The 27,795-nt window shown below is 52.7% G+C and overlaps 2 protein-coding genes across 3 annotated transcripts in view; one reads left to right on the top strand and one right to left on the bottom strand.

Moving 5' to 3' along the window:
• ENG (endoglin) overlaps nt 1–27,265 on the top strand; it is a 41,596-nt gene extending 14,331 nt beyond the window's left edge. The window contains exons 3-16 of one of the 2 annotated variants that reach the window (XM_010351325.3): nt 12,722–12,862; nt 15,970–16,135; nt 16,634–16,678; nt 16,845–17,007; nt 17,304–17,430; nt 17,687–17,861; nt 18,228–18,370; nt 22,234–22,371; nt 22,609–22,647; nt 23,442–23,558; nt 23,889–24,140; nt 25,100–25,151; nt 26,244–26,354; nt 26,485–26,609. In XM_010351325.3, coding sequence (XP_010349627.3) covers nt 12,722–12,862; nt 15,970–16,135; nt 16,634–16,678; nt 16,845–17,007; nt 17,304–17,430; nt 17,687–17,861; nt 18,228–18,370; nt 22,234–22,371; nt 22,609–22,647; nt 23,442–23,558; nt 23,889–24,140; nt 25,100–25,151; nt 26,244–26,354; nt 26,485–26,609 — 1,794 coding nt within the window. Of the gene's footprint in view, nt 1–12,721; nt 12,863–15,969; nt 16,136–16,633; nt 16,679–16,844; nt 17,008–17,303; nt 17,431–17,686; nt 17,862–18,227; nt 18,371–22,233; nt 22,372–22,608; nt 22,648–23,441; nt 23,559–23,888; nt 24,141–25,099; nt 25,152–26,243; nt 26,355–26,484 lie in introns of both variants that reach the window. The other variant, XM_010351324.3, reaches the window with a different exon arrangement.
• Nucleotides 25,134–26,248, bottom strand: LOC104653311 (uncharacterized). The gene is given in 3 exon segments (XM_010351323.3): nt 25,134–25,496; nt 25,498–25,599; nt 25,601–26,248. Coding segments are annotated over 3 exon segments (588 nt in total). The 5' UTR covers nt 25,724–26,248.
• Nucleotides 27,266–27,795: the final 530 nt, after the last annotated feature.

The following is a 27,795-nucleotide window of genomic DNA, read 5'->3' as shown; positions in this document are numbered from 1 at the left end:
TTTTTGAGACGGAGTTTCACTCTTGTTACCCAGGCTGGAGTGCAATGGCGCGATCTCGGCTCACTGCAACCTCTGCCTCCTGGGTTCAGGCAATTCTCCTGCCTCAGCCTCCTGAGTAGCTGGGATTACAGGCACACGCCACCATGCCCAGCTAATTTTTTGTATTTTTAGTAGAGACGGGGTTTCACCATGTTGACCAGGTTGGTCTCGATCTCTCGACCTCGTGATCCACCCGCCTCGGCCTCCCAAAGTGCTGGGATTACAGGCTTGAGCCACCGCGCCCGGCGGAGACAGGGTTTCACCATGCTGGGCAGGCTGGTTTTGAACTCCTGACCTAAAATGATCCACCCACCTCAGCCTCCCAAAGTGCTGGGATTACAGGTGTGAGCCACTGCGCCTGGCCCCAATAACTCTTGAACATATGAGTGAATACATGCATGTGTGCACAAATGTGTGCACCGCTGTTTGACCTTGATGCGGGGGTGGAGAACGAAGGTTCTGGAGCCAGACAGCCCTCCAATTGAACTGTGGCTCCACCTCTGACAGCCACATCTCCTTGGGCCACCTCTGACCTTTGATTTTCCCATGGGAAACAAAGAGCCACTGCCAGCACCTGCCTCACGGGCTGTTGTAAGAATCCAGCGGAATGGTGCAGGCAAAACACCAAGCGCAGGACCCGTCCAGAGCAGCTGCTCAACGGACGGTGGCTACGGTTATTGTTGTTATTATTTCTCTCTGGATTCCATCCCTCACCTGTGAACATCCTCATTTTGCCAGGGTTGTTACTGTTTACAGAACATCTTCACATCAGTTGAATAATTTGAATCTCAACGATTATTGCTACAAGATCAGTGGGGGAGGCCAGGCGTCGTGACTCATGCCTGTAATCCCAACACTTTGAGGCCAAGGCCAGTGGTTCGCTTGAGGTCGGAAGTTCGAGACCATCCTGGCCCACATGGTGAAACCCCATCTCTATTAAAAATACAAAAATTAGCCAGGCATCGTGGCACATGCCTGTAACCCCAGCTACTCAGGAGACTGAGGTAGGAGACTCACTTGAACCCGGGAAGCGGAGGTTAAAGTGAGCTGAGATCACACCACTGCATTCCAGCCTGGGCAACAGAATGAGACCTTCTCTCAAAAAAAAAAAAAAAAAAAAAAAAAAGATCAATGGGGCAGGGCTGTGAATTCATTTTCAGCAGGGCAGGCTGAGGTCCAGCCTCACCAAGCTGGCCTCCCTCCTCCCAGTGCTCCTGGTCTCCCTGGCCCGAGGGTTGAGCCCATGATCCCTCCAGCCACTACTGCTGTGACCACTGAGGAACCTGTGGTTTCCCTGGGAGGTACCTTCGTCCCCAGGCAGTCCCTAAGAGTGGGGTCCAGAGCCCACAGTGCCCCTCACACAGCCCTCACCAGGTGCCCAGCCTATGTTGATGATGCCGAGAGAAGGTAGAGCCAGGAGGGCAGAGGTGGCATCAGCAGCCCTGGTCCTTAGTGGGATCGGCAAGTGGGGGTTCAGGGGGCCGCAGGGCATAGGGGGATGAGCACTGAAGGTAGAGGAGGGAGGGACGTTAGGGAAAAGGCTCCTGGTGTCTAGCTCAGGAGCAGGGTAGAGGGCATTCCAGCCAGAAGCTGCTGCACAGCAAAGGCCTAGAGGCGTAGGAGCTGGCCGCGGTAGCGGGGGTGGTGGCTCTCAGCAGTCGGCCCGATCCTTCCTGACCTATGCCGGCTCCTTCGATCCCTGGCACAGAGAAGCGGCTTTCCCGTCCATCCCTCAGAATCCTTAGATTTCCTGTGGGTGGGTGGTAGATGGGCGGAGGCAGCCGAGAGCCTGGGGAAGTGCAGCTCCATGCGTGTGCTGGGCAGGTCTGCAGACAGACCCGCTGGGCAGAGGCTGGATCTCGCTGGGTCCCTGAAGGGCAGGCCGGAGCCTGGATTCCGGGAGGGGGCCCAGGGTCACATCCTGACCCTCAGAGACAGGAAACCAGCCTCGTGTCTCAGCGATTCCCGTCAGGCTGACTGGGCCGATCTGCTATCCTCCTAACAAACGCACAGGCAGCCAGGCCAGGGCAGAGCTGGGTCAGCAGTGATTCACCCCATCCTGGGCAAACGTGGGGCAGCTGAGACCCCACCCACTCCTGAACAGACAGAGCCTGTCAGGCCCTAGCACTGACTCATTCTTGGCCAGAGGGTCAGGGAAGGTCACTCAGGCAGAGAGAGAGAGAGCCAGAGGGACCCCAGCACCCCCGGACTGTCCTGGGAGGCTGTGGGAGACCATGGAGGGCAGTGCAGCCCTCAGGCTTGGGCAAAGGGGACACCTGCCTGGGCCTTGAGGGAAGTGGTCTCCCTCCAGCCCTCTGCCAGAGTGGGGAATCTGCAGGGCCAAAGGGATGAACACCCCCCTGAAACCTGCACCCCTCCCTTCTGGATGATGGTCTGGACATCCACAACCCCAGAATCCCTTGCCCAAATGGCTCTGAGCCTCCTCTCAGGGATGCAGGGATCCTTCTTGTGCCATCCTCCAGGGGAGCATTGCATGGCTATGTGGGCTCCCCCAGACCTGAAGGATGGTCGAGTTGGCTACTTGGGGAGGCAGTCATGGTGGAGTTTGGGCATCTGGGCTGAGCTGTCCACATGTGGACACATGAGCACCCTTGCTCAGCTGTCAGAACCACAGTGATGAGAAGGAGGAAGGGCTGGGGCCAGTGGGTGCCATTTGTATTCTTGTCTCAGGCTTTGCAAATATTAGAGGCAGGCTTGGTGAAGGGGCAGGATTGGGGTTTGGGGGCATCAGATGGGCTGAGAAGGGATTGTGCCTGCCCTCTCACTGCTGCATCATTGGTGTTCAGCTCAGAATCAGCCTGGGAATCAGTATCTGATGAATGGATGGATGGGTGGGTGGGTGGCTGGGTGGACGGATAGATGAGAGGATGCATGGATGGGAGGATGGCTAGACAGATGGTTGGATGAGTGACAGGATGGATGGATAGATGGATAGATAAGAGAAGGAAGGGAGGAAGGGAGAGAGATTGAAAGGAAGGAAGGAAAACCCGTACATTCTTATAAGCATTTGCTGATTGGCTATTCACGAGGGGGCTGATGGTGTCGGTTGCTGTTTATGTCTGGTCATTCGGAGGTGTTGTCTTGTTCTCTGCCAAGCTCCTGAGGACAGAGTTACGCCTTTTCTGTCCTGCTTTGAGAACACAGAAGCCCCATGCTGGGCCGGGTGCCGACCTTTCAGAAAGGCACATGAGTTTGAGAGGTGAGTATGCCTGGGCTGATCACCAGAAGGGCTGGAGGGACTAGGGGCCCCCTCAGCTGAGGAAGGAGCGTATCTCTCCAGGGAATTCTGGAAACCCACTCTGTGGCCATCTGGCTGGAAACCAGGACTCCTAGAGCTGGGACCCCTGAGAGGCAGCCTGGGATTGAGGGACCACACAATTCTAGAACATCACTGAGCTCAACTCCTCCCTGCACTGAGCGGGAGGCTGAGGCTCAGAGATAGGATGCCACAGCCAGGCATGGCTGAGAGATTCATAGTTCTCACTAGCTACAGCCCACCTCTAACTGGGCCCGTGTTTCCCAGCCCCTAAACCAGGGATGGCTCTCCTTGGATGACGTGCAAGGGGAGAATCGGAGGGATTAAAAGCCAAGCGAGCCAAGTGTGGTGGCTCACGCCTGTAATCCCAGCACTTTGGGAGTCTGAGGCGGTGGATCACTTGAGGCCAGGAGTTCAAGACCAGCCTGGCCGACATGGTGAAACCTCACCTCTACTAAAAATACAAAAATTACCCAGGAGTGGTGGCAGGTGCCTATAGTCCCAGCTACTCAGGAGGCTGAGGCAGGAGAATTATTTGAACCCAGGAGGTGGAGGTTGCAGTGAGCCAAGATCAGTCACTACACTCCAGCCTGGTTGACACTGCAAGACTGTCTTTTTTTTTTTTTTTTAATTTATGTTAATTTATTTTTTTTTCTTTTTTTCTTTTTTTATATTTTATTTATATTTTTAAGATGGGGTTTCACCATGTTGGTCAGGCTGGTCTTGAACTCCCAACCTCAGGTGATCCGCCCACCTTGGCCTCCAAAGTGCTTGGATTACAGGCGTGAGCCACCACGCCCGGCCGACTGTCTTAAAAAAAAAAAAAAAAAAAAAAAAAAAAAAAAAGCCAGGCTACTCCCACATGTTTAGCTGGGCACTGGACAACCCACTTTGCAGGCAGAATTGCACTGAATCCTCATAAGTCTATGAAGTGGGAATATCATTTCCAAATCAGGAAACTGATTTGGAAGGCCCAGAAAGGCAATGCGACTGTCCGGGGTCATAGGCTAATGACTGAGCCCCCATCTGAATTCAGGTCTGTCTGGCTTTGATCCCTTCCCCTGCCACCCTGCCTGTAGGACGATCTGAGTTTTCTGGGGTAGACAGAGGGACGGCTGGTTCCGATCTGACCGCCTCCGGTCAGGCCCTGGGCGGGTGGGGGCTGCAGGCAGCCCCGAGGCTCCAATCCTAGAATAATTGCTGGAAGCGACTTTCTATAAGTGGCTACTAGTACTCACGGCCTCCTCACTGAAATCCCCCCTTCCCGCCACCAACTGCTGGGCAACAATGGCATCTGTGGGACATTGGCACAAAAATAGAAACACGGTCTCCCGCCCACCCGCTCAGGGAGGAGGCCAGGCAGGCGCAGGCTGGCTGGGCTGGTGGTGAGGGGCTGGCCAGACTGCAGAATTCCCAGGGTCTCACGAGGAAGGCTGGGAGTTTGGGGTTGGGGGCCAGGCTGGCGCCGTAGTTCTTTGCCTCCGGGGCCCCCGGCAGGAGAGAAGGGGGAAGTCGGTGTTCGTGTGAGTGGCCACGGCAGTGAGTCAGGGCCGTGGGGAGGGAAATGTTTGCTGTGGAAACCCTGACCGGGTTTTTCTGGTAACCAGCTGGCTTTCAGCTTGGCCTCGCAGCTCAGAGAACCCGAGCACCCAGCTTTCTCGCACCCCTGAGTTTCCAAACTACTCACTTGCCATATGACTCAAGCCCTGCACCTCCTACCAGCCCACAACCCTGCAGCGAAGGACTTGGTGACAACTGAGTGGTAGTTTTGGTTCGTGAGCTCTGGGACAAGAGCTGGATGTCCCGACAAACATCCCAAAGTTCCAGCCTCCCTGTCACCCCTCACCCCCAGCGTGACCGGGCTGTGACCTGCCCTTCCCTTTGTTTTCACTTCCTTTATCCAGAGCCCTACCTGGTATTGGTTCCCAACCCTGTCCTGCCCCCATTTCACAGATGAAGAAACTGAGGCATAGAGGAACAGGGACAGTGGCAGAGCAGCACAGCAGGACAGGATGGTCACGGGGCTCCTTCCTTTCCACTCAGGAGTTGGCCACCAGACTGTACTCTGGCTCCGACAGCACACTTGGCCTGTGGGCGTCACCATGGGACAGAGGGCGGATGTCCTCATCCACTGCAGGCTGTGCTGTCTTCTGGCTATGATCTGCCTGTCCAGGGGCACATCTCTTTGTTGTGTGGGCCTCGAAGTTGTATCCTCCAAGTGGGGACAAGCAGATGGGGCTGGACAGTGATGGACTGTGGGGCAATCTGGGTACAGTTGAGAGGAAGGACACAGTCCAAGGACTGCAGGCCCTGCTCTGGCACCAGGATGATGTGTGCTGGGCTTCTAACTTGGCCACTCCCAGCAGCTTCTTTCTGTTTTTTTTGTTTGTTTGTTTGTTTGTTTTTTTGTGGGGGTGGAACAGAGTCTTGCTCTGTCACCCAGGCTAGAGCACAGTAGCATGATCTCGGCTCACAGCAACCTCCACTTCCTGGGTTCAAGTGATTCTCCTGCCTCAGCCTCCTAAGTAGCTGGGACTGCAGGTGTGTGCCGCCATACCCGGCTAATTTTTGTATTGTTAGTAGAGATGAGATTTCACCATGTTGGCCTGACTGGTCTCCATCTCCCGACCTCAAGTGATCCACCTGCCTCAGCCTCCCAAAGTGCTGGAATGACAGGTGTGAGCCACCACGTCCGGCCCTCAGCAGCTTCTATGCTGCATCTTTAAAATGGGAGACTATCCATGCCAATTCTCTCCTAGCACATGCCCGTGCTCAGCACAGGCCTGGGCACCCTGGAGCTGGAACCATGAGAAATTATAGGAATTCTGTATCAATAATTCAATGATATGCAGCTGCTTTTATAAAAAAACAGCTTTATTAAGATAACATTCAGGCATTTAAAGTGTATAGCTGAGCTGTTTTTTTTTTTTTTTTTTTTTTTTGAGACAGAGTTTCACTCTTGTTACCCAGGCTGGAGTGCAATGGCGCGATCTCGGCTCACCGCAACCTCCGCCTCCTGGGTTCAGGCAATTCTCCTGCCTCAGCCTCCTGAGTAGCTGGGATTACAGACACGCGCCACCATGCCCAGCTAATTTTTTTTGTATTTTTAGTAGAGACGGGGTTTCACCATGTTGACCAGGATGGTCTCGATCTCTTGACCTCGTGATCCACCCGCCTCGGCCTCCCAAAGTGCTGGGATTACAGGCTTGAGCCACCGCGCCCGGCGAGCTGTTTTAATATATACACATGTACAACCATATTCGATTGTTCAAGTACACACCCCATCAGGGTAAAGAGGCCAGAGTGGGTTTGTTCTCAGCAACACTGGCAGCTCCACTGTGCCAGGCCCTATCCCAACACCACAAAGGTGGGTATCGCGTTACTCCCATGAATTTCCAGGAATGCTCACAATCCTACTTTATTTCTATTTTTATTTTTAGAGATAAGGTCTCACGATGTTGCCTAGGCTGGTCTCGCACTCATGGCTTCAAGTGATCTTTCTGCCTCCCAAAGTGCTGGGATTGCTTGCATGAGCCACCTAGCCTGACTTTGGTTCTTATTTCTTCTCTTCTCGTGTGTGTGTGTGTGACCACAATCCTGTAACAAAATGTCACTTCTGAATATGTATGTCATATTTTATTAAAATATGGTATTAAATCCACTATTCAACTTTATTTATTTTTTTATTTTTTTGAGACGGAGTTTCGCTCTTGTTACCCAGGCTGGAGTGCAATGGCGCAATCTTGGCTCACCGCAACCTCCGCCTCCTAGGTTCAGGCAATTCTCCTGCCTCAGCCTCCTGAGTAGCTGGGATTACAGGCACACGCCACCATGCCCAGCTGATTTTTTGTATTTTTAGTAGAGACGGGGTTTCACCATGTCGACCAGGATGGTCTCGAACTCTCGACCTCGTGATCCACCCGCCTGGGCCTCCCAAAGTGCTGGGATTACAGGCTTGAGCCACCGCGCCCGGCTCAACTTTTAAAGTCTTTAGAAAGCATAATATTTTTTTAAACTGCCAGGCATGGTGGTTCATGCCTGTAATCCCAGCACTTTGGAAGGCCAAGATGAGTGGATCGTCTGAGTCCAGGAGTTCAACACCAGCCTGGGCAACATGGCGAAACCCTGTCTCTACAAAAAATACAAAAATTAGCCAGGCATGCTGGTGCATGCCTGTAGTCCCAGCTACTTGGGAGGCTGAGGCAGGAAGATCACTTGAGCCTTGGAGGTGGAGGTTGCAGAGAGCAATCACACCACTGCACTCCAGCCTGGGCAACAGAGGGAGACCCTGTCTCAAAAGAAACACACACAGACACACACACACACACACACACACACACACACACGCAAAGCTAATGAAACAATACAGTTGGAAAACCAAAAGTTATAAACCCATTAGAAAACATTAATCAAAATGTGAACTTACACTAATATAAATTGGAAACATATCTTGGGCCAGGTGCGGTGGCTCATGCCTGTAATCCCAGCACTTTAGGAGGCCAAGGCGGGACATCATGAGGTCAGGAGATAGAGACCATCCTGGCTAATATGGTGAAACCCGTTCTCTACTAAAAATACGAAAAATTAGCTGGGCCTGGTAGCAGGCTCCTGTAGTCCTAGCTACTCGATAGGCTGAGGCAGGAGATTCGCTTGAACCCGGGAGGCAGAAGTCGTAGTGAACTGAGATCGCACCACTGCACTTTAACCTGGGTGACAGAGTGAGACTCCATCTCAAAAAAAAAAAAAAAATCTTTTTTTGAAACATATCTCATAAATTAGCATAAAATAATTATTTTAAAATAACCAACCTAAATAGCACACTAAAATGAAAAAAACTTATGGGTGTTTACAAGTAACTGATCCCAACTAGTTACAGATTGCTTTGTTCCGTCCCCATTCTCACTCTCCTGCTTCACTTGACTAGCCTAAAAAAAACCAAAATATTTGTGACACATTAAAAATGAAATACTGAAGGCCGGGCGCGGTGGCTCAAGCCTGTAATCCCAGCACTTTGGGAGGCCGAGGCGGGTGGATCACGAGGTCGAGAGATCGAGACCATCCTGGTCAACATGGTGAAACCCCGTCTCTACTAAAAATACTAAAAATTAGCTGGGCATGGTGGCGCGTGCCTGTAATCCCAGCTACTCAGGAGGCTGAGGCAGGAGAATTGCTTGAACCCAGGAGGCGGAGGTTGCGGTGAGCCGAGATGGCGCCATTGCACTCCAGCCTGGGTAACAAGAGCGAAACTCCGTCTCGGAAAAAAAAAAAAAAAAAAGAAATACTGTTGGCTGGGCACAGTGGCTCACCCCTGTAATCCTAGCATTTTTGGAGGCCAAGGTGGGTGGATCACCTGAGGTCAGGAGTTTGAGACCAGCGTGGCCAACATGCTGAAACCCTACCTCTACTAAAAATACAAAAAATTAGCCAGGCGTGGTGGTGGGCACCTGTAATCCCAGCTACTAGGGAGCCTGAGGGAGGAGAATCGCTTGAACCAGGGAGGCAGAGGTTGCAGTGAGCGGATATCCCGCCACTGCACTCCAGCCTGGGCAACGAGAGTAAATCTCTGTCTCAAAAAGAAAAAACAAAAACAAAACCGTTACTCGTTTTGTGTTTTAAAGAGCAAACTTAAAAGCAAAGAGTGATTATGGTAACATTGCTGAGTAATAGAAATATTTCTGGGCAGATTTTTCCAGCAGTTGAAACGCTGTCCCTGGCTTTGTTATGTCAGTTGAGGAAATGGCAAGATGATTAGAAGTTAACCCTCAAAACTTTCCACTGGTGTCTTCGTCTTGAAATATCCTTCCCCTTCTTCATAGCTTTGAAGAGCATGTTTGGGTCATCTTTTAGACTGGCAGCTTTTGTATGAGAGCAGTGAGAGTGTGTTTCAGCAGACTCTGTCTTCGTCCTCGTGAGTTGGTGGCAGGGCTTCTGAGGCATTTCCTTGCCTTATTCTCAGCGCTCACCTGTTCACACACCACTAGTTCAGAAGGTCCTTGAGGTCACTCTTTGAATAGACACTGCCTTGTGGATTGCTGGATTGCTGTGTTCTTTTTCTTCTTGGGAAAAAGGTGTAGAAAAATGTGCTTGGGGTGGATATGCTACACAAAAATGTGCAGAAAAATGTGAGAGCACAGGTCCGCCCGGATAGGAATCCCAGCCCCTGACTGACTTTCTGTGTCATCGTGGGCAAATGACTTCACCTCAGGGCCTCGGTTCCTTCATCTGTAAGTCACAATAAGAACAATGGATGGCTGGGCACAGTGGCTCATGCCTGTAATTCCAGCACTTTGGGAAGCAGAGACGGGAAGATCATTTGAGGTTAGGAGTTCGAGACCAGAGTGGCCAATATGATGAAGCCCCATCTCTACTAAAAATACAAAAATCAGCCAGGCATGGTGGCACATGCCTGTAATTCCAGCACTTTGGGAAGCTGAGGAAGGAGGTTGAGGCTGCAGTGAGCCATGATTGCACCACTGTACTCCAGCAAAGAAGGCTGGGCGTGGTGGCTTACACCTGTAATCTCAGCACTTTGGGAGGCCAAGGTGGGCAGGTCACCAGGTCAGGAGTTAGAGACTAGCCTAGCCAATATGGTGAAACCCCACCTCTACTAAAATATAAAATTAACCAGGCATGGTAGCAGATGCCCGTAGTTCCAGCTTCTCGGGAGGCTGAGGCAGGAGAATTGCTTGAATCTGGGACGCAGAGGTTGCAGTGAGCCGAGATTGCACCACTGCACTCCAGCTTGGGAGACAGAGCAAGACTCTGTCTCAAAAAGAGAATGGTGGCTGGGTATGATGGCTCATGCCTGTAATTCCAGCACTTTGGGAAGCTGAGGTGGGAGGATTGCTTGAGCGCAGGAGGTTGAGGCTGCAGTGAGCCATGATTGTACCACTGTACACCAGCCTGGACAACAGAGCAAGACCCTGTCTCAAAAAAAAAAAAAAAAAAAAAAAAAAAGGGCTAGGTGTGGTGGCTCATGCCTGTAATCCCGGCACTTTGGGAGGCCGAGGCAGGCAGATCACAAGGTCAGGAGCTGCAGACCAGCCTGGTCTGAGGTTCCGGAGAAACTTCTTCTCTACTAAAAATACAAAAATTAGCTGGGTGTGGTAGCGGGCACCTGTAGTCCCAGGTACTGGAGAGGGTGAGGCAGGAGAATTGCTTAAACCTGGGAGGCAGAGGTTGCAGTGAGCTAAGATGGCACCACTGCACTCCAACCTGGCCACAGAGTGAGACTCTGTCTCAAAAAAAAAAAAAAAAAAAAAAGAGTATTTACCTCTTAAGGTTTTTTTTTTGTTTGTTTTTGTTTTTTTTTGAGACGGAGTTTTTTGCTCTTGTTACCCAGGCTGGAGTGCAATGGTGCGATCTCGGCTCACCGCAACCTCCGTCTCCTGGGTTCAGGCAATTCTCCTGCCTCAGCCTCCTGAGTAGCTGGGATTACAGGCACACGCCACCATGCCCAGCTAATTTTTTGTATTTTTAGTAGAGACGGGGTTTCACCATGTTGACCAGGATGGTCTCGATCTCTTGACCTCGTGATCCACCCGCCTCGGCCTCCCAAAGTGCTGGGATTACAGGCTTGAGCCACCGCGCCCGGCCTACAGGTTTTTACAAGGATTAAATGAGTTAATGTGTAAAGCACTTAGAACAGTCCAGGACTTAATAGGCCCTATTTACATGGTAGGTAGGAATTGTTATAAAAATATTCTAAATGTATATACCATTAAGCAAGTAAAAATTTTAATGTAGCTAGGCATGGTGGTACATGCTTGTAATCCCAGCTACTTGGGAGGCTGAGACAAGGGAATCGTTTGAACCCAGGAGGCAGAGGTTGCCGTGAGCCAAGATGGTACCACTGCACTCCAGCCTGGGTAACACAGCGAGACTCCGTCTTAAAAAAACAAACAAAAAAATTAATGCACGGGTACATCTCAAGACAAATGATTTCAACTTCACATTCTTTTATCAAAATAATGGCATTATACCAAAAACAACACCCCAGCATTTTAATACTTTCAAATGGTAAGGCAAGCAGGATACTGCAAACTGGGAGAGCACTTGTGACTGTCTCATGTAGCCTAGAAGCAGAGCTGTCACTCAGGGACAGCAGGAAAGGTGGTGGGGACAATGTGGGGATCACTGCCTCCACCCATAGGACATTCCCTAAGGCCCAGTACACAGCAGGTACTCAGTAAAAAAAAATAGGCCGGGCGCGGTGGCTCAAGCCTGTAATCCCAGCACTTTGGGAGGCCGAGGCGGGTGGATCACGAGGTCAAGAGATCGAGACCATCCTGGTCAACATGGTGAAACCCCATCTCTACTAAAAATACAAAAATTAGCTGGGCATGGTGGCGCACGCCTGTAGTCCCAGCTACTAGGGAGGCTGAGGCAGGAGAATTGCTTGAACCCAGGGGGCGGAGGTTGCGGTGAGCCGAGATCGTGCCATTGCACTCCAGCCTGGGTAACAAGAGCGAAACCCCGTCTCAAAAAAATAAATAAATAAATAAATAAAAAATAAACCTTGGCCAGGCATAGTGGCTCATGCCTGTAATCCCAGCACTTTGGGAGGCTGAGGCAGGTGGATCACGATGTCAGGAGTTCAAGACCAGCCTGACCAACATGGTGAAACCCCATGCCTACTAAAAATACAAAAATTGGCTGGGCATGGTAGCACGTGCCTATAATCCTAGCTACTCAGGAAGCTGAGGCAGGAGAATCATTTGAACCTAGAGGTAGAGGTTGCAGTGAGCCAAGATCATGCCACTGCATTTTAGCCTGGGTGACAGAGTGAGACTCCATCTCAAAAAAAAAAAATAAATTAAAAATAATAATAATAAATCTTGATCCTTGAATTTTGGACTCATCCCAATTTTTTTTTTTTTTTTTTTTTTTTTTTGAGATGGAGTCTTACTCTGTCACTCAGCCTAGAATGCAGTGGCACCATCGCAGCTGAGTGCAACATTTGCCCTCTGGGTCCAAGTAATTCTTGTGTCTTAGCCCCCTGAGTAGCTGGGATTACAGGTGCCTGCTGTCACACGTGGCTAATTTTTGTATTTTTAGTAGAGATGAGGTTTCATCATGCTGTCCAGGCTGGTCTGGAACTCCTGACCTCAAGTGATCAGCCCGCCTCAGCCTCCCAGTGTGCTGGGATTATAGGCGTGAGCCAACATGCCTGGCCTAATTTTTTTCTCTCTTCAGATTTGCTGGGCTTACCTCTTTCATTCATTTAGTGTCAATTCCCTGAGGATGGCCTGAGGGCTGGGCACTCCCCTGGGCACTGGGAGGCGAGGGTGGACAGAGCAGGCAAGGAGAGTGGAATAGAAGCCCAAAAGTCATCACTGCCTATCCGGGTGGCACAAGCCATGCAAATCTGAATGGTCTGTGTGTGCCTCTCCTCTGTGTCCCCAGGACCTGTCACAGCTGGAGCTGACTCTCCAGGCATCCAAGCAAAATGGGACCCAGCCTCGAGAGGTGTTTCTGGTCCTCAGTGTAAACAGCAATGTCTTCCTGCAGCTCCAGGCCTCGGAAATCCCACTGCACTTGGCCTATGTGAGTATTCCCTCCAACCCCGGCCTGAGGCTGTGGCCATGAGAGGTCCCTGCTGTCCATCTCTGTGGGCCGGGTTCTCCCACCCCAGCAGCCTGGCCCTGCTTCTCCCTTTCATCCTGACATTATTCACCAGGGTCCTGCCTGGTGAATCCAATGGTCTCTGACAGGACCCAGAGGTGGAGGTCAGGCTGATGTACAGCCCTGGCCAACTCTGATCTTCTGCATAGCCTCAGTTTACCTCTCTGTCCAGTGGGACCACTAAACTCAATATTTCATGTGATAAGCTTTTCATTGTCTTTGAAAAAGTTACATGATATAGATTTGAAAATATTTTAAAGACAGAGGAAAAAGGTCAGGAGAAAACCTAATAATGTGTTAACAGTCGTTAGGGCTGGGAAGTGGAATTAGGAGACAGATTTATTTGTCTCTTTACACTTTGTTGAGTTTGCAAGAGTTGCTCTAAACGGACTTAGCTTACTTTGGAGAAAAATAATTTTTAAAAACTCAAGTTTTCAGTTTAGCTGTGGATTTGGGAAAAATTTTAAAAACAACAACAACTAAAAAACCCTCAAATTTTAAAAGTGTTAGCTACATCTACCAGAGAGAGGAGGTCAGTGAGCTGGGACCCACCGCCAGAGGTTCAGGGCTGGAGGAGGTAGGGTGGCCTGCCAGCACTGCCTCCTCCACGAGGAAGGTCTGGGAGGTGGCCCCCAGATGTGAGCAGCTGTTGTTTACAGCAGAAAACAAAGGGCAGGATGGGGAGAGCCTGGGAGAGAGCAAAGATAGCAAAGGGGAGAGAGGCAGAGAAAGAAACGTGCCCATTGGGGGAAGGAGGCAGGCTTGAGCGAAGTTGGGTGTAGGGGACAGGGGAGAGGCTTCCAGACTGGCAACAGGGACAGCACAGAGACAGACACGACCAAGACAGCATACGAAGGTCCTAGGAGGGAGGGGGCCAAATCCAACCACCAGGGACAAGAGGGTTTGACTCCTTGAGGTCCATCTCTCAGTGCCCAGAAGGGGAAATTGAGGCCCCAGAGGGGGCGTGGCCTAACCATAGCTCCACCCCTTTTCCACGCCGGGCCGGGATCTGAGCCTGTGCAGCCCAGGGTGGCGTGGAAAGATGAAACGGCTAGCCAGTGGGAAGGTCGTGGCAGCAGCCGCGGGCTCTGGCCTGGCTGTGTCGCCTTCCTCTTCGGGCCACGCAGCTTCTGACCTCAGGGGATCCACCCGAATCGGCCTCCCAAAGTGCCAGGATTACAGGCATGAGCTACCACTCCGGGCCAGGAGGTTCCTTTAAAGCCAAGAGTTAGAGACCAGCCTGGGCAACATAGTGAAACCCTCATCTCTAAAAAATAACAATAAAAAATGTTTGCGGGTCGCAGTGGCTCATGCCTATAATCCCAGCACTTTGGGAGGCCAAGGTGGGTGGATCATGAGGTCAAGAGATCGAGACCATCCTGGCCAACATGAACCCCGTCTCTACTAAAAATACAAAAAATTAGCCGGACGTGGTGGCACATGCCTGTAATCCCAGCTACTTGGGAGGCTGAGACAGGAGAATCATCGAACCCAGGAGGCGGAGGTTGTGGTGAGCTGAGAATGTGCCATTGCACTCCAGCCTGGGTAATGAGCAAAACTCTGTCTCAAAAAAAAAAAAAAAAAAAGTTTAAAGGCCAGATGCAGTAGCTCATGCCTGTAATCCCAGAACTTTGGGAGGCTGAGGCAGGCAGATCACGAGGTCAGGAGTTCAAGACCAGCCTGGCCAAGATGATGAAACCCCCCATCTCTACTAAAAATACAAAAATTAGCCAGGCGTGGTGGTGTGCACCTGTAATCCCAGCTACTCAAGAGGCCGAGGCAGGAGAATCATTTGAACCCAGGAGGTGTAGGTTGCAGTGAGCTGAAATCACGCCACTGCACTCCAGCCTGGGTGACAGAGCAAGACTCCATCTCAAACAAAAAATAAAATAAAAAATACAAAACTTAGCCAGATGTGGTGGTGGGTATCTGTAATCCCAGCTACTTGGGAAGCTGAGGCAGAGAGTTGCTTGAACCCAGGAGGCAGAGGTTACAGTGAGCCAAGTTTGCACCATTGTACTCCAGCCTGGATGACAGAGCAAGACTTTTTCTAAAAAAAAAAAAAAAAAAAAAAAAAAAGTTTAAAAATCCAGCCTGAAGCCCTCTGCCCTTCTGCTGCTGCTGCTTCATTCGGCTCAAGGCCCTTGGCTTTGGAGACTGTACACAAAGGAGCTCAGTCAGTGGCCCCAACAGCTTCCTCTGGCTCCTTCAGCTCTCCAGAGTGACTCCTCCAGGAAGTCTTCCCTGTCTGCCTTCCTCCTCATCCCTGACCCCCATCTCTTTTGAGGCACTGGCAGGGTAGGCAGTGAGATGCCAGAGCCACCCAGTTTCCCCATCCCTATCCAACCAGTAGATTTGTCTGGCTCCTTTGTTTCTTATTAAATAAAAATTTGTCTTCTATTTCTTCAAATGACTTGATGCATGTCTAGTTTCTGAGTGGTAATATCCCCCAGGGCAGGGACCACTGCTGTCTGTCTTTAATTCATTTATTCATTCATCGACCCCATTCTTCTTTCCTCCCTTTCTCCCTTTCTTCCCATAGGCAGGGAGCACCCACCACATACTAGGTGTCAGGGTGAGGCTGGCATGTCAGGATCCTGTGATGGGCCCAGGGCCCAGCACAAAATTGGACAAGGATTTCTCAGTGCCTCCTATGTGTCAAGTACTGTGAGGATGGGCAAGGTAGACTTTGTCCCCCACAGACCCTCAGAGCATAGGGAGAGCCAGAACTACGTGATGGCATAGATGTGGGTTGAATGAGAACAGCTCCTGAGCGGGGGGATGTTTGGACAGGTGGATGAACAAGGCTGTGGGTTCATCCGTCCCCCAAAGTGTGGAAGGGAGAAGGGGCCAACCTGACCGCTAGGGGGCTCTGGGCTGACCGCAGATCCATCAGACAGCATTCTCAGCTCTGGCCTCTTTCTCTCAGCTAGTGGCTGACTCCACAAATTACTCTCTGATCTCCTACATGGGATAGAGGGGATGCAGAGCCAGGAACAGCATTCTGAGCCTCCCATATGTCTCCCCAGAATCCCAAATTGGTCACCTTCCAAGGGCCCCCAGGAGTCAACACCACAGAGCTGCCATCCCTCCCGACCATGACCCAGATCCTCGACTGGGCAGCTGCAAGGAGCCCCGTCACCTCTGCTGCCAAGCTGAATGACCCCCAGAGCATCCTCCTCCGACTGGGCCAAGGTCAGTTTCTCCAACAACCTCTCTGGGCTCATGACACTCCTCAGGAGGAACCTGAGCTCCTCTGGCCCACACCTCAAACTTGGGCATCAAGAGTGCAAGAGGGGACATGATAAGGTGCAGGCCACGTACAGCAAGACAGTGCTACCTTAAGACAGCGATGGCTCCTCCAGCAAATATCAGACTGAAACGTGAAATACCAGTTTCTTGACCTAAAAAACCAGCATTTTCATATTATTTGTTGTGCATTTATTACGTGCCAAAGCCCTATTATGCTAGGCACTTGGGGACACTGTGGGGACAGACTCAGGTCCTGCCCTCCCGGAGCCGATACCGTGACGAGGGAGGTGACAATAAACATGTACACAGATAAATCTATACTTTCAGGTCTTGCTAAATGCTAGAAGAAATACTAAAATGGGGTGATGTGCGGGGTTGCTTTGGGACTGCACCCTAACACGTGTCATGGACTCATCCCTTATATTAACCCTGTGTTGACAGATGAGGAAACGGAGGCCCGGGGACTTGCACAGAATCACTTGGCAGGTAAGTGGTCGAAGAGAAGTTAGAACCTAGGTCCGCCGATGCCTCTCCACCACTGGGGCACCCTCCTGCCTGCCCGCCACCACAACCTTTGGCTGTGGGTAAGAGTGAGGCTCTGTTAGGTGCAGGGCTGCTCGGGGAAGGGACTGAGGTGCCTGTGTCTCCGCAGCCCAGAGGTCCCTGTCCTTCTGCCTACCGGAAGCCAGCCAGGACATGGGCCGCAGGCTCGAGTGGCAGCCGCGCACCCACTTGGTCCAGGGCTGCCGCTTGGAAGGCGTGGCCGGCTACAAGGAGGCGTACATCCTGAGGATCCTGCCGAGCCACTCCTCTGGGTAAGGGTCTCGCCTCGTCCCGCCCCGCCCCTGACACTAGGCCCTACCACTGAGAGGCCCCATCCCTTATGAAGCCCCGCCCCCGGCCCCACCCCCTGCCCCGCCCTCTCCTACTCTAGGCTCCGCCCCCTACGGGCCCCTCCCCTTTCGGCGCAAGCCTGGCCCCACTCCCATCCCCATCCCATGGACCCACATCTGACCAGGTGAGAGTGTAGCCCCCGCCCACCCGACGCCAGACCTCACTCCCCGCCTGGCCTGTTCATGTCAGCGTTCCATCCACGTCTGTCTCCCCACAGGCCCCGGACGGTGACGGTGAAGGTGGAACTGAGCTGCGCGTCTGGGGACCCTGACGCCATCCTCATCCTGCAGGGTCCCCCCTACGTGTCCTGGCTCATCGACGCCAACCACAACATGCAGATCTGGGTGAGTTTCGCGCAGCTCTCGGGATACAAAACCCAAACTCCCAACCTCTGGATCAGGGAAATTTCCTGGGGAGGTGAACCCCCGAGCTGAGTTGAAGGGCAAACCTCCCATGCCCGTAGGTGAGGGAAGGGGTCAGGCAAAGGACACAGCAGGAGTCGGGGCACAGTAGGACCAAGGCCTGGCATAACCCTGGCTGGCCTGCTGTGGCATAGACTGTGTCCATGGCCCCCTGCTCAGCCTCTCTCCCCACCATTAGACCACTGGAGAATACTCCTTCAAGATCTTTCCAGAGAAGAATATTCGTGGCTTCGACCTCCCAGACACACCCCAAGGCCTGCTGGAGGAGGCCAGGCTGCTCAATGCCAGCGTTGTGGCATCCTTCGTGGAGCTGCCGCTGGCCAGCGTTGTCTCACTTCGGGCCCCCAGCTGCGGTGAGCATCTTCCCCCGGCCCCTCCCTTCCCTTCCCTTCCTTCCTTTGGGTTAGTGGCCACACCGTTGGTGAAGCACCTCTGTGTGAGCCTGGGCAAGGGACATCAGCCTCTCTGAGCCTCATTTTTCTCATCTGCACATGGCAACAATGGGAGTAGCTAACCCTAGAAGAGCCTGAGAATCACTTGAAACTGGGAGGCGGAGGTTGCAGTGAGCCAAGATCATGCCACTGTACTCCAGCCTGGGTAACAGAGCGAAATTCCATCTCCAAAAAAAAAAAAAGAGAAAAGGAAGCGCCTGGTACCAGCGCACAGTGAGCATGCACACATAGTGACCATCTGCCTGACCTGCCTCTGTTACCCCACAGGTGGTAGGCTGCAGACCTCACCCGCACCAATCCAGACCACTCCTCCCATGGACACTTGCAGCCCGGAGCTGCTCATGACCCTGATCCAGACAACATGTGCCAATGACACCATGACCCTGGTACTAAAGAAACAGCTTGTTGCGGTAAGGGAACTCCTGGCCCTCTGGCTTGGGATGATGTGGACATCTGGTTCCTCCCCTGGCCCAGGACTCTTGGGGTCCTTACCCAGGTAGGGGGACAAGTCACGTCCCTCTGCAAGCCTTAGTTTCCCAACTTGTATAATGGGATTGATGATGGTACCTACCACGTGGTAAGAATTAGAGGAGGTCTGGCAGGCCGATCATGAGGCACAGTTAGATAAGGTGCATAGTAAGTGCTCAGTAAATAATACCAGCACTAGGTAGTCGTTGTTAATCCCAAATGCTCCCTGAGCTGGGTAGTCACTTAGCAGAATACCTACACAGGCCAGGTGTAGTGGCTCACGCATGTAATCCCAGCACTTTAGGAGGCTGAGATGGGCAGATCACCCGAGGTCAGGAGTTCGAGACCAGCTTGGCCAACATGATGAAACCCTATCTTTACTAAAATACAAAAATTTGCCGGGCGTACTGGAACGTGCCTGTATGTAGCTATTCGGGAGGCTGAGGCACAAGAATCGCTTGAACCCAAGAGGCAGAGGCTGCAGTGAGCCGAGATTGCACCACCATACTCCAGTCTGAGCAACAGAGTGAGACTCTGTTTCAAAAAACAAACAAACAAACCAAAAAAACCTACACAATGTGATCATGGCTGATTAACAAACAAATGTATTTGTTATAAAAATAACACATGCTGGCTGGGTAAGGTGGCTCACACCTGTAATCCCAGCACTTTGGGAGGCCAAGGCAGGCAGATTGCCAGAGCTCAGGAGTTCGAGACCATCCTGGGCAACATGGCAAAACCCTGTCTCTACTAAAACAGAAAAAATTAGCCGGGCATGATGGTTCGTGCCTAAAGTCCTGGCTACTTGGGAGGCTGAGGCAGGAGAATCCCCTGAACCTGGAAGAGGGAGTTTGCAGTGGGCCGAGATCATGCCACTGCACTCCAACCTGGGTAACAGAGCGAGACTCCATCTCAAATCAAACAAACAAAAACCATATGCTTTTTAAAATATGTGAAAATTAGAAAAGAAAATCTTTTTTTTTTTTTTTGAGACGGAGTTTCGCTCTTGTTACCCAGGCTGGAGTTCAATGGCGCGATCTCGGCTCACCGCAACCTCCGCCTCCTGGGTTCAGGCAATTCTCCTGCCTCAGCCTCCTGAGTAGCTGGGATTACAGGCACGAGCCACCATGCCCAGCTGATTTTTTGTATTTTTAGTAGAGACGGGGTTTCACCATGTTGACCAGGATGGTCTCGATCTCTTGACCTCGTGATCCACCCGCCTCCGCCTCCCAAAGTGCTGGGATTATAGGCTTGAGCCACCGCGCCCAGCTAGAAAAGAAAATCTTAACCTTCCCAAAGACAATGACAATGGCTTAACCCAAAGACAATGCCAACATTTTGGTGTACTTTTTTCTGGAATGTTTTATCTGTGTATTTCTTCTATTGATGTAATCATAAGGGACCTGTTCACTTGTCTCTTGCTATTTCATTTAATGTATTTTTAGAGCTTTGACACCTGTACCTAATATCATGTTTAATGAGCACGTATTATTCCATCATATTGACATGCTATAATTAACTCCTCTTCCCTTATTACACATTTAGGTTGTTTCCAATTCGATATTATAAATATGCAAAAAAATGTCATTGTGTATGAAACATTTCTTTATATAGAATTATTTTCTTAGGATAGATTTCCACATTAGCAGAATTACTAGATCAGAATGAATGAAGTTTCGATATGTGTTGCCAACCCACTTTTCCAAAGATGATTTGAATTTTCACTGCTGATTTATGAGAGCACCTCAACCTCTTCTCTCTCTCCGGAATTTTAAAAAAGAAAAACCTTTGCCAGTGTGGGAGGTGGCACATGGCGTTCCATCCTTGTTTTAGTTATAATTCTCTGGGTAGTAGTGAGTGTGGGCATGGCTCCATGTGAGTGAATGAGAACCTCAGTCTCTTTACCATTGAGGCTTGGTGTTTTTCTTGATGATTTTTTAAGTATTAATAAAAAAAGGTTGGTTCTTTGGCTGCCATGTCCCCTAATTTGCTGTAGTTCTTTCAATTTGGCTACAGTGGTTCCTTTTTTTTTTTTTTTTTTTGAGATGGAGTCTCACTCTGTCATCACCCAGGCTGGAGTACAGTGGCACAATCTTGGCTCACTGCAACCTCCACCTCCCAGGTTTAAGTGATTCTCCTGCCTCAGCCTCCTGAGTAGTTGGGACTACAGGCGTCACCATCATGCCCAACTACTTTTTTGAATTTTTAGTAGAAAGGTGGTTTCACCATATTTGCCAGGCTGGTCTCGAACTCCTAACCTCAGGTGATCTGCCTACCTCAGCCTCCCAAAGTACTGGGATTACAAGCATAAGCCACTGTGTCCGGCCTTCTTTTTCGTTTTTAGAGACAGTCTCGCTCTGTCACCCAGGCTGGAGTGCAGTGATGCAATCTCAGCTCTCTGCAGCCTCCGCCTCCTGGGTTCAAGCAATTCTTGTGCCTCAGCCTCCCAAATAGCTGGGAACACAGGTATGTGCCACCACAACTGGCTAATTTTTATAATTTTAGTAGAATCGGGGTTTCACTTTGTTGACCAGGCAGGTCTCGAACTTCTGACCTCATGTGATCCACCCGCCTTTGCCCCCCAAAGTGCTGGGTTTACAGGCATGAGCCACTGCGCCCAGCCTGTGCTAGACTTTTACATGACCAGCAGTGCAATAAGTTCGCTTACACCAGGCCGGGCGCGGTGGCTCAAGCGTGTAATCCCAGCACTTTGGGAGGCCGAGGCGGGTGGATCACGAGGTTGATAGATCGAGACCATCCTGGTCAACATGGTGAAACCCCGTCTCTACTAAAAATACAAAAAATTAGCTGGGCATGGTGGCACGTGCCTGTAATCCCAGCTACTCAGGAGGCTGAGGCAGGAGAATTGCCTGAACCCGGGAGGCGGAGGTTGCGGTGAGCCGAGATCGTGCCATTGCACTCCAGCCTGGGTAACAAGAGCGAAACTCCGTCTCAAAAAAAAAAATAAAAAATAAAAAAAGTTCGCTTACACCAGCATCACTACAAACACCAGGCAATAGAAATTTTTCAGCTGTGTTATAATTTTATGGAACCAGAGACCACCATTGTATATGCAGTCTGTTGCTGACCAAAACTTGTTCTGCAGTGCAGGACAGTATTTACTATCTGAATCTTGATAGGAACGCTTTGCCCACCCCAGGCATGAGACTGGATTATGCTTGTAGGATTTTCATGCCCCTGGGAATGTGAGTGATGATTATATGTGCAACTTGAAGGAATATTTTAATAGTTCTGTGTTTATTTTGTTGGATATAAGAAGAAAATTCATGATCCCACAGCTATTATTGCTTAGGACAAGGCTTAGTGCAAAAGTGAGCAAGTTCAAGAAGTCTTAAGTGGGCTGGGCATGGTGGCTTATGCCTGTAATCCTAGCACTTTCGGAGGCCAAGGCAGATGGGTCATCTGAGGTCAGGAATTCGAGATCAGCCCAGCCAGCATGGTGAAACCCCATCTCTATTAAAAATAGAATTAGCCAGGCGTGGTGGCTGGTGCCTGTAATCCCAGCTATTTGGGAGGCTGAGGCAGAGGTTGCAGTGAGCCAAGATGGAGCCACTGCACTCCAGCCTGGGCAACAAGAGTCAGACTCCATCTCAAAAAAAAAAAAAAAAAAAAAGTCTTAAGTGGTGTAGGATGATAACATCTAACAAAAGTGAAGAGGGAGCAGGGCTGGGGAATGGCTGTGGCCTGGGACCCCTGGGTTGCGGTTAGTCCTTGGTGCTGGAGAGTGGCGGACAGGCCACAGAGACCCCAGTGCCTTCTGATCGTGCCCCCTCTCCCAACCCAGGCTTTGAGATGCACCATCACGGGCCTGACCTTAGGGGACTCCAGCTGTCAGGCCAAGGACAGCGGTGACCAGTTTGTCCTGCGCAGTGCTTACTCCAGCTGTGGCATGGTAGTGACAGCAAATATGATCAGCAATGAGGTAAGAGCTGGGGCCAGAAAGGTATCAAGACCAGGCTGGTTGGTGCCCGCCTCAGGTGCCTCCTTGATTGCCCAGGCTGAGGGGTGTTTGGGAGAGCAGGGTGCAGGGGCTCAGCACGCAAGACAAGTTGGGCCATTGGTTGGCTCAGTCTCCCCATCCACAAAATGGGCATGTCGGGTGGGATGCCCTCTGGGGTCCCTTCTGGCTCTGACCAGCTCCTTGGCTCTGTCCTCACAGGTGGTGGTCAATATCCTGTCGAGCTCATCACCACAGCGGGTGAGATGGATGGTCACATGCTAATCCGCCTGGGGCTGCTGCTGGGCAGGGGGCCTTTTCCTGGCTTGGGAGGGAGCAGGCCTTGGGATACTCCTGGCCCAAGCCATGTCTCCGGCATGCCTGGGTCTTCCCTTCTATATGAGGGGAGCAGGACTGTGGAGGGTGACGCTCTCAGCTTCTCAAGTCAGAGGGCTTAGCACATATTGGCTGTGTGGCCTTGGGCAAGTCACTTTAGTTCTGTGGGCCCAAAGGTGGCCTAACAAAGGACTCTGCGCCACAGGGTGCTTCTGGGCAGCCAGTGGGATGCCATGTGGAAGCTCTTCAAACAGCCTGGCACCCGATGCCTCCTTGATAAATATTAGATTTTAAAAAAATGTTTTTGAGGTGGAGTCTTGCTCTGTCGCCAGGCTGGAGTGCAGTGGCATGATCTTGGCTCACTGTAATCTCCGCCTCCCCGGTTCAACTGATTCTCCTGAGTAGCTGGGACTACAGGCACGCGCCACCAAGTCCAGCTAATTTTCGTATTTTTAGTAGAGATGGGGTTTCACTATGTTGGCCAGGATGGTCTCGATCTCTTGACCTTGTGATCTGCCCACCTCGGCCTCCAAAAGTGCTGGGATTATAGGTGTGAGCCAGCATGCCCAGCTAAATATTAGTTTTGTTTTGTTTAAAAAAAAATATGAGGAGAGAGTCAGGCAACTCCACGGGGCCATGACCTCCATTCCTCCTGACACCCCTCGCCCTCCTGGCTGGTGTTGCTGGACTGATGGAATCTCCCTCCTGTCGTCCCCCAGAAAAAGGTGTACTGCCTCGACATGGACAGCCTCTCTTTCCAGTTGGGCCTCTACCTCAGCTCACGCTTCCTCCAGGCCTCCAGCACCATCGAGCTGGGGCAGCAGGGCTTTGTGCAGGTACCTGGCAAGCCTGTCACCCCTCAGGCCTCCCAGCTCTGGTACTTCCTCTCTGCCTTTCTTCCCCCATGATTCCAGAGGAGATGAGAAGCCCATAGTCAGGAGGGAGACATCCTGGGTGCATGGGAAAGGGAGAGACAGGGAAGGTATTGCTAAGGGACACTAGCAAGGACGTCGTCCTGTCCTCCTCTGTCCAGGAAGGCCCATGCCTTTCCTTCCGCTGTGAGGACTCGAGTGGGAACTCTTCCTTCTAGCCGAGATTTCAAGGCAGCAGGTGGGGTGGCGTTAAGAGCAACTGCCCATAGCACATGGCCCTACCTATCCGTGCAGGTGAAAATGTCCCCACCGATCCCTGAGCTCCTACTCGAGCTAGACAGCTGCCACCTGGACTTGGGGCCTGAGGGAGGAACCATGGAACTCATCCAGGGCCGGGTGGCCAAGAGCAGCTGTGTAAACCTGCTGTCCCCAAGCCCTGAGGGTGACCCACGCTTCAGCTTCCTCTTCCACGTCTACACAGCACCCATACCCAAAGCCGGCACCCTCCACTGCACTGTAGCCCTGCGTCCCAAGACTGGGTCCCAGGTGAGTGGGGCCTGGGCTGGGCCCAGCTTCAAGTGGGAGCTGCCAGGACTGTGGTTTGCAGGCAGGGACATGGCAGCCCATGGGGATGTGGGGCCAGCTGGTGAGGGGCAGAGCCTTAGTCAGGCACGTGGCCTGGCAGTCTGGCTGCCAGTGGCACTTTCTGCCACCTTAGAGCTTTCTGGTGGGATTGCTGTGCAGCTGCAACCGTCCATCTATCCTTCCACTTATTCTTCCATCTGTCCATCCATCCACCCTCCCAACCACCTGCCATCCTATCCATGGATCCACGCATCTTGCCACCATCCCACCCGGGCATCCACACATCTTGCCACCATCCCACCATCCCACCTAGGAATTCAGCCACCCTCACATCCATGTGCTATGATCACCAGCATCATTTCAGAGAACAGGAGACCTTAGGGAAGAGAAGCGGGACAAAGGACACACACTCCTGGCTTTCTGTATTTGCCAGTCACAACACTTCACCATCTGTTGTGCCCCACTCTCAGGCAGTCTGTCCTGGGTGCCCCCCGAGTCACCCCCAGGCCCTTGCACAGACAGGCCTCCAGGATTACAAACTTACCTGGTCACAGGAAGCTAGGGAGGCCTTCAAGCCTCCAAGTGGGCCTCTCCCTCCAGCCACAGTGAGGGAGAGGCTCCTCCCTGGGCTGACCTGGCTCGTAGCTCCAAAGCATTCACAAGGGTGAGGGATTCGTAGTGCTCCCGTAGGGCCTCCAGGGACGCACAGGAAACATTCTGGCAGCAGCCAAGGATCATCCGCTAGGCCCCCTCTCACAGCACAGATCTTCCAGGACTCGCCCCAAGGCATCCAGCTAGGAAGCGGTGGAGATGGGATTCAAAGCTGAGGCTCTAGGGTGGGCGGGGGGCGCAGAGCCAGGGAGTAAGCTGGAAGCTGCCTCCCGAAGGCTGTGCCCCATGCCGCTCTCTCCCGACTCCAGGAATTCCGCAGCACTGTCTTCACGCGCTTAAACATCAGCCCTGACTTGTCTGGTGAGCTTCCTCCGGGTATCTCAAGTTTGTCCTAGCGGCTGAGGTCAAAGTAAGGCACAGCGGGCAGCCCCGAGAAACGGCCTGGGCACATAGCACATGGCAGGGGGGACCCCAGAGAAAGCGGCCCAGGAGGGGAAGGAGGAGGGCTTCCCAGCACCCTAGCAGCCTAGAGCAGGGGCCAGAGCTGCACTTCACAGCTGGAGAGCCCTTGCCCAGGACCGCCCTGTGGGGTGGGAGTCTAGGCTTCTGCCCCCACTCACGGCTCCACTCCATCCCCACGGTTACTGGCTGACCTTGCTGGGAGATTGCAGCCTCCTGGGTGGGACAGAGGCCCTCTGGGGTGGGGGTGCCGGCCTTGCCTTCCTTGAGGCCCCTCCCTGCGGGACGCCCGCTCTAGCTTCCCCATCAGTTCCCCGCAGGCCCAGGCCCACACCAGGGAGAAGAGTCCCTGACACCGGTGGCAAAGGCAGGGGTGAGGGATGGGGGCATCTACCCGTTTGCCACCCCATCCAGGCCAGGATGGAGCCTCCAGTCCCAGCCCAGGACCAAGAAGGCAGGGCTAATAACCCCATGACACAGATGGGACCTCGGAGGCTGAAGGGAAGGCCACCTGGCCTGCAGTCACACGGGAGTCAGGAACGTGGCGGGAATGAGGTCTGGAACAGTCCAACAGCAGAGCCGTAGGGCGCTGGGAGCCACTCTAGCCCTCGCTCTGCCTAAAGACCTCAGAGAGGAGCAGGGCTGGCTTAAGGTCACACAGCAGATGAGGAAGGCTCTGCGCTCCTGAGCCTCCGTTTCTTCACATTACCGCATCCATTCGCCCCAAAAACGTATCTCTGTCGGCCTAAAGGGGCAGAGGCACGACCCACAAGGCCTGGCTGGACCCTCTAGGTGGACGGTCATAGCAACCGTGGCTCAATGCCAGGCCTGGCTGTGATGAGCCCATTTGCCACAAAAGGAGACTGAGGTTCAGAGAAGTTGAGGGTCCATGGCTGAGCAGGGCTGGCACCAAAGCCCACACGGGCCAGTATAACAGGGTAGGGGATGGGGCGGGGGCAGAGGCAGCAGTGCTGATGGCGCGGCCCTCTCTAGGTTGCACAAGCAAAGGCCTCCTCCTGCCCGCTGTGCTGGGCATCACCTTTGGTGCCTTCCTCATCGGGGCCCTGCTCACCGCCGCGCTCTGGTACATCTACTCGCACACGCGTGAGTACCCCAGGCCCCCGCAGTGAGCATGCCGGACCCATCCACCCACCCGGGGGAGCCCAGTGAAACCTCTGAGAGATTGGGGAGCCCTGGCCAGGACCCTGACCTCCGCCCCTGCCCCTGCTCCCAGGTCCCCCCCGCAAGCGGGAGCCCGTGGTGGCGGTGGCTGCCCCGGCCTCCTCAGAGAGCAGCAGCACCAACCACAGCATCGGGAGCACCCAGAGCACCCCCTGCTCCACCAGCAGCATGGCATAGCCCCGGGTCCCCCGCACTCGCCCAGCAGGAGACTGAGCAGCCGCCAGCCAGGAGCGCAGGCATGAACTCACCCTGGGAGCCAGTCTTCCACTGGACCCAGGATGGAGCCTGCTCTCTGCGCCTGCCCTTCCTGCCTCCCTCTCAGAGGCCTGCTGCCAGCAGGGCCACTGGCTTGGAACATCTTGGGGTCTCTCCACCCCACTCCACAGAACCTTTAACCCAGCCTGGGATACGGCTGCCCAGGACCATGGAGACCACTTGCCACACAGTTGTAAAAACCCAAGTCCCTGTCCTTTGAACCTGGATCCGGCACTGGTGAACCGAGCTGGGCAGGAGGGGAGAACTCGAAACAGATCCAGACCAGCCCAGCCAGGCCGACAGCGCCTCTCTGCTGGGAACAGAAGCGGGTCCAGCCCAGAGCCACCTGGATCTATCTCTGTAGCCTCCACACCTGGACTTGCCTAACTGGCAGGGGAGACAGGAGCCCAGCGGAGCCCAGAGGGTGGCAAGAACAGTGGGCACTGGGAGCCTAGCTCCTCTGCTACACAGAGCCCCCCCTCTGCCGAGCAGGCAGCCAGCAGAGGGGGAGAATCCACGCTGCTTGTCCTGGGCCCGCCCCTATGTATTCACCATCAATAAATCAGACCATGAAACCAGTGCTGGGTTGAGCTGGGAGGAGGACAGTGACATTCAAAACAGGGCTGGGCTGAGGGCAGAGGACAGGGTTGCTCTTGTCCTTGGCCCCACTGGGCTTGGCCTGGTGGCAGGGGTGGCATCCTGAACAGTATCAGCAGCCAAGGCACAGCAGGTTTTGATTCAGTCAGTTGCCCTCGGCCTATCACCCCTCGGCAGCACACCACAGGACTAAGGCTTCAAGAAAGCAAACCCCAGGAAGCCCCAGCCACACTCAGTCTGGGGTTCTGAACATAGGCCCTTGACTGCTGTGAGTTCAAATCCTGAGCCTGCCACTTGTTGGCTTGTGACAGTAGGCACATGCTTCCTGAGGCCAGTCACAGATTCCTCGCCTGTCAAGTGGATATAATTCACATCATAAGATGGGTCTGCAGAAAGCACTGCCTGGCAGTCAACAGGCATCAGTCCAGTCTTCTGCTGTCACAGACGGGCCGCCTGAGGTGCACAGGGAGGGAGGGACTTGTTCCCGGCCACCCAGCCACGCTCCCTCTAC

Source organism: Saimiri boliviensis, chromosome 2, assembly GCF_048565385.1.
Source record: "Saimiri boliviensis isolate mSaiBol1 chromosome 2, mSaiBol1.pri, whole genome shotgun sequence".
NCBI classification, from domain to species: domain Eukaryota; kingdom Metazoa; phylum Chordata; class Mammalia; order Primates; family Cebidae; genus Saimiri; species Saimiri boliviensis.
The sequence above is the reverse complement of the archived record's forward strand: the minus strand, read 5'-3'. Positions and strand labels throughout refer to the sequence as shown.